General features: G+C 45.1%; 1 protein-coding gene across 1 annotated transcript in view; it reads right to left on the reverse strand.

Annotated features, from left to right (window-relative positions):
• LOC123610401 (serotransferrin-like) overlaps nt 1-5,167 on the reverse strand; it is a 60,864-nt gene extending 55,697 nt beyond the window's left edge. The window contains exons 1-3 of the mRNA XM_045501003.1: nt 5,035-5,167; nt 2,599-2,771; nt 141-249 (exon numbers count right to left, since the gene is read on the reverse strand). Of these exons, the coding sequence (XP_045356959.1) occupies nt 141-249; nt 2,599-2,771; nt 5,035-5,077 (325 nt within the window). The 5' untranslated portion in view covers nt 5,078-5,167. The remainder of the gene's footprint in view (nt 1-140; nt 250-2,598; nt 2,772-5,034) is intronic.
• Nucleotides 5,168-6,000: the final 833 nt, after the last annotated feature.

A 6,000-nucleotide genomic window follows, 5' to 3' on the forward strand; every position in this document is an offset into this window, starting at 1 on the left:
TCTCATTCCCCACTGATACCCAATGGGGAATGCTCATCCATCTTTAATCCCCATTACCTGCCTGAACAAGACAAACTCAGCATCTACCAGGAGAGAACAAGAGCAACAAACTCTCTCCTGGGTCCTCAGGAAGAACTTACCATCTTGTGACTCATAGAACTCTGCCACTACAGGCTTTAGGTTGTAGGGGTGGAGGCCCGCCTCGAACACCAAACCTGCATCCAATGTCACAGCATCTGCTTCATTTGTCTGAAAGGGATAAGACCAGATCCTGATGAGGACCTTACTTCCGATAAACTTTTGGCAAACTAAAAGTATATAGTACGAATTTAAGGAAATCATGAAAGAATATAAATAAAGTGGAAAAAGAACACACACGTATGAACTCAATATTTGAAAACAGAAAAGGAAAAATCAGAAAATGAGGAAAGGCTGGACTAAGAAATCAAAAGTAATATGGCAGAAATAAGTCCATATTTACCAGTAATGACAATTATTAGTGGCCTAGTTTACCACATAAAATAAATGAGATTGTCAGAATGCATTAATAAACAAAAGCCAGCAATAAACAGTTTTCAAAAGATGCACCTGAAACAGAAGCACACAAAAAGTTGAAAATAAAATGAATGCAAAAAGCTATAGAAGAAGACTACTGAGCAGAAGAAAGTTGGTGTAGAATGTTAATATTAAAAAAATAGAGTTTAGTCAAAAAGCACTGCCAGAGATAATTAAATAATGATAAAATACCAAATTCACCAAGAATGATAGGAGTATTCCCTCATACACTCCTGGTGGGAGTAGAAATTTAAATAACCACATTAATTGTCAACTACACCCCCAAAAGAAAAAAGAAAGAAAAAGAAACAACATTGAATTTGCTTAAAAATCAAACACGTTTGACATTGTCTTAAAAGTCAAATTCATATCTCACGGCACAGCAAGTCTGCTCCTATACACACACACACACACACACACACACACACACACACACACATATACACACACATATATATATTCAAGAGAAACTTGATACTTGTGTCCCAAGAGATTTATATAAAAATATTTGTCATTCCCTGATTAGAATAACAGAAAGCTGGAAATAGCCCAAATGCCTAATGACCAGAAAAGAAAAAATAAATTGTGGTACACTAACATAATGGACTATTGTAGAGCTCTGAAAATGAATGAACAATGGCTATATTCAATGATATGGGTGAATCTTAGCATAATATCGAGGAGGAAAAAACAAGTAGGAGAAGACAGCACATAGTAATGTCACGTTTAGGAAACTTTTCACAAATCAAAAATGTGTCGTGACTCATACATGCCTATACACATCTTAAAATGAAAATAAAAGGCAAGAAAGTTTTAGGATTCAGTTTGCTCAGGATGGAGAAACACATCGGTGGTTTTAAGTAAGGTCAGTGGGATATACTACACTAAGTGGGGCCATTCTCATAAAATCCAGTACTACCACACAGCAGCCCTAGAAGTAAGCTATTGGCAGTGATGAAGTTTTGAGAACCTGTGTTAGGTTCGTGGATAATATTATGTTATTAACATTTAAAAATAAAGAGGGGCATGCATGGACTAAAATGGAACAAATGTCATAATTCAATGGTTAGAATTAAACCATGATTGCAACTGAGATCCAATTAAAACACACACACACGCACAGCAGACCAGCTGTTCTTATCAAATCATTGATTCCTTCAGTGAATCATACTCTATCTGGCTGATCTCCCATCTCATTACTCCTTCTAGTCTCCTGCTTGCTCTATTCCTGTCACCCTGACTTCCCTACAGCAGCTTCAAAAAGCCCATCTCTCCTGTCTCAGGCTCTTTGCACAAATTGTTGTTCACCACCTGGTGTATTCTACCCATGGCACCCAGCAGCCTAACCCCTGCTCATCCTTAGGGTCTCAGCTCATTGCTTCCCTCTCAGGGAGATTATCCTTGATACTCAGGCCAAAACAAGTTTCTTCTGAAAGTCTCTGTCAGAGCATTCTACTCTTTCCCTTCATTGTACATCACACAATTTGAAATTATAGTCTATGTGTTGCATGTTTTTCTTTTCTCCTGACTGTACTGTAAGCTCAAGACTAATGACCATGTGTGTTTCAATTCACCACTGCAGCCCCATTGCCCAGCACAGGGTCTGACCCACATTCAGATGTGCACAAAGACGAAGGAATGAAGAGTTTGAGGAAAATCTAGAAACAAAGGGTTCAGCAACCATCTGAAGTTCGCACTGTATTTCTCTTCCCTGGGAGCATCATTCAACTTCCTGTGATATGTCAAAAACTTCCAAAACAATATTGTGTAATAATTTTGATAGCAAACATTCTTGTTTTTCCCCTGAATTTAGAGAACTTAGTGCCTCAAAATTTCCCCCTTTTCAGAGCATTGGATTTTGTTTCAAGACTCCTTAAAAGTGAGCACTCCAATTTCCCTTTCTGAAGTGCTTTTATTAGCATTGGAAGTTGACCGTCACACACACCAGCCTCCTACCTGTGGGTAAAGAGTTGTTCCAAAATAACAGAAGAGAAAGGAAAGTACGGATTTTCTCCCACTCCTTTTTAGGCAAGAGTGACTTACCGAAATGGCCCTGATGCACTCAAGGTAGGAGGTTTTCTTCACACAGCTGACAAAGGGACCAGTCTCAAGGACCGTTTTCATATTTTCGCTGAAACTGGAGCACTTACTGGCTTCATGATTTGAGACAGTGCACCATCTCACAGTTTTCTCAGGGGAGACAGCCAGACACAGCCCTAGGAGAAAGAGGCCAGAGGTCCCTGTGCTAGTGGGAGAGACAGCAGCACCCTCTGAAGGGTCTTGAAGGCTCCATCCCCTCTATCCTGTCCTCCTCCCACTCCTCCCATTAACACCCCAGGGCACAGATTCTGCTGCCTTCTGAGGCTGGGGACAAGATAAAGGAACGCTAGAGTCCTCCTAGTCACCTGCTAACCACCCTCTGCTAGCCAGAGGGACGTGGGCTTGACCATCAGCTCTCAAGTGGAGACCACTGTCTACTCCTCTCTGTTCTCCCTGCCTCCTTGCCTCACCATCCTGGGACTGCCACAGGACATAAGCCTTATTGTTGTGACAGGGAATTTTCAGCTACTTGAAGGCAGTGGCTTGAAACTACAATTTGGGGAAGCTAACAAGGTAGGAATTAGCATCTTGTGTTTATTTATGTTTTTAATATAATTTATTGTCAAGTTAGCTAACATACAGTGTATACAGTGTGCTCTTGGCTTCGGGAGTAGATTCCCATGACTCATCACTTACATACAATGAGGAATTACCATCTTTTATTTTATTTTTTTTTTAATTTTTTTTTCAACGTTTATTTATTTTTGGGACAGAGAGAGACAGAGCATGAACGGGGGAGGGGCAGAGAGAGAGGGAGACACAGAATCGGAAACAGGCTCCAGGCTCTGAGCCATCAGCCCAGAGCCCGACGCGGGGCTCGAACTCCTGGATCGCGAGATCGTGACCTGGCTGAAGTCGGACGCTTAACCGACTGCGCCACCCAGGCGCCCCAATTACCATCTTTTAAAGATGATGGAACTGGGCTCAGAAAGTGATGCTTTAGCCAAGGTCACCCAGCCTGTTAGTGGCTGAGACTGGCCTAGATACCAGGTCTCCAGACTTTGGTCTCTACCCAGGGAACAAAAGAAGATGATATTCTGAGTTATTTTCCATCTGTTTCACCAGTAGGTAGGGGCAAATGATTAATGAGATAATGAATTTGTCTATGATACTTTTCTATCATCCTCTGTTCCAGGAATAACTAGAACTCCACATCTTTAGTGGTTCTCTCTGTTTCCAATGACCCCTCCTTCAATCTTCATCAGTCTTTTGGACTGCCATTAGAAGAAGCTAAAGCCATCCATGTCTGTAGCTATTAAAATCATGTGGTTGCACTACTCCCAAAGCCCTCTGTCATCTCTACTTTCTGTGGATCAGTAGCAGAAGGCTGACTCAGGGAAGCTGATGAATATCCACAAATCACAAAGCAGGAAAGGGGGAGGGCAGCGGTTCTCCAGAATGCATAAAGAGGGGCCACAGGGAAGTTACTGCCCCAACCACACTTTACCCTACCTGTGCCCATGAGAAGTCACAGGAGGCATCAAGATTCAGTGGCAAACCCTCTCTAAACTGTCCCACCTGCAGTCTCATAGGCAGGAATTTGTCCTGAGTCCTGCATTTACCTTGCACAGTCCTATGAGGTGCTTTTGGTGGGGGGGAAGGGAGGGTGCACAGGGGAAAGGCAAGTAATGCAGGGCCAATTCTCAATGGTAAACTTCTCCAGGAGAGACAAATAAAATAAACACAGAGGCTCCAAAGGTGTAACAAACGCACCGGAGTGGCAGATGAAAGTTAAAGGACAAAGGGAACCAAGCAATCTCAGGAAGTGATGGGCATCGGCAGAGGCCATCCATTGGCAGGCCCCACACCAAGGATGTGCTAGTGCCTGGATCCATGGCCTCATTTACCCTCACCTGACCCTCTCAGGCTGGGGCTGTACTGCCCTTCTCACTGGTGAGAACACAAGAAGCCTGGCTTCAAATATGCTCCAAACCTTTCAGTGGCCCTGCTTCTTAGCAGGACATCGTCAGTGCCAGGAGCACCTGTGGGACATCAGACTGCCAAGGTTAAGGGTGGGGTCAGATCCCAGAGGTCTTAAATACCATGTTCAGCAGTTCAGACTCGACTCAGGTGGCCTCATAGAAGGGATCTGATAAACCATGATGTAAGTGCTCTAATTTGTTGTATTCTAATACTGTAAGTTTTACTGGACAACGAGGAGGAAGAAAGCAAGGAATGAAGCAAGAAAGCACAGCGGGACACGAAAAGGCAGCAGAGGCACAGAGGGGAACTCGAGGCAGTCCTGAAGCAGGTGCAGGGGTGCCGTGGGGAAGAGCGAAGGAAATGCTCAGGGAACCCAGGGGGCAGTATGTTGGAGTAGGGGGTGAAAAGAGCACCTGGGCTGACAACTATGTGGGCCTCCCCCGCACCAACACTCACCCAGGACCGCACAGGCCAGCAGGGCGCGGACGGCGAGCCTCATCTTCCTGAGTCTGTGGCTTGGAGCAGCGAGCACAGACCTATGGGCTTCTGCGCAGCCTCCCAGCCCTCCGCACGGCTTTATCCCCCGCACCGCGGGCCAAGCAGAATCTTTGACCTCCAATGTTTGCACAGCCCGCTTGCCCAATCACCCCTCATCCCGCCCCTTTCATTCCTTGCCCAGGCCGATCACCTCATTTCCTGAGCTCTAGAAAGATGCACGGATGGTATCCAGCACAAAAATGCTGATTGTAAGGGAATTAAAGAAAAATCAACCCTTTGTTAATACACGCTCTCTCTGTGCCAGGAGCAGAGCTGCAGCGGAAAGGGGGTTGGTGGGGGCGGGTAGATCTGCTTCTGAATCTGAGGGATACCAAAGCTGGCCTTGCACCAGTCCTGTGTATTCATTCCACAGATAATAGACGAAAGGAGCTACCCCAGATCCAGACTAGAAACACAGAATAACGAAGACCTTCCTGAGAGAAGGTGTCAGAGGAGAATAAAGCTGACCTCAAAGATAAGTTCAACACCCTTCACTTGTTCCCAGGTGTCCCCAGAAACCATGCCCCCTGGGCTTTCAAAGGCCATCCTAACTGAGGAACTGCTCTCTCCCCATGTGCCCTGCTGAACTAAAGCTCCTGGACTGAAAACCTTCCCATGATGCAACCTGCTGGACACCTTGACCTAGGAACAGAGCCACAGGGGAGACATAGGGAGCTTTCCCATAGGAAGCTATCCAGGAATGTGACCAAGACTCTTGAGACTCAGAACAAAGTGTCACATGAGCACAAAGCAAGGAACCCAGGGGAGGATGTGGCCTGGTCTCAATGCTCTGGGTCATCCCTGCCCGCCTCCAGCTAAGTAGTCTCCAACTGGCTTTGGTTACACATCCTTATCAGGAAAATAGTGAGATTGTACATTCTGTGT

This window comes from Leopardus geoffroyi, chromosome C2 (assembly GCF_018350155.1).
Source record: "Leopardus geoffroyi isolate Oge1 chromosome C2, O.geoffroyi_Oge1_pat1.0, whole genome shotgun sequence".
Classification (NCBI taxonomy): Eukaryota; Metazoa; Chordata; class Mammalia; order Carnivora; family Felidae; genus Leopardus; species Leopardus geoffroyi.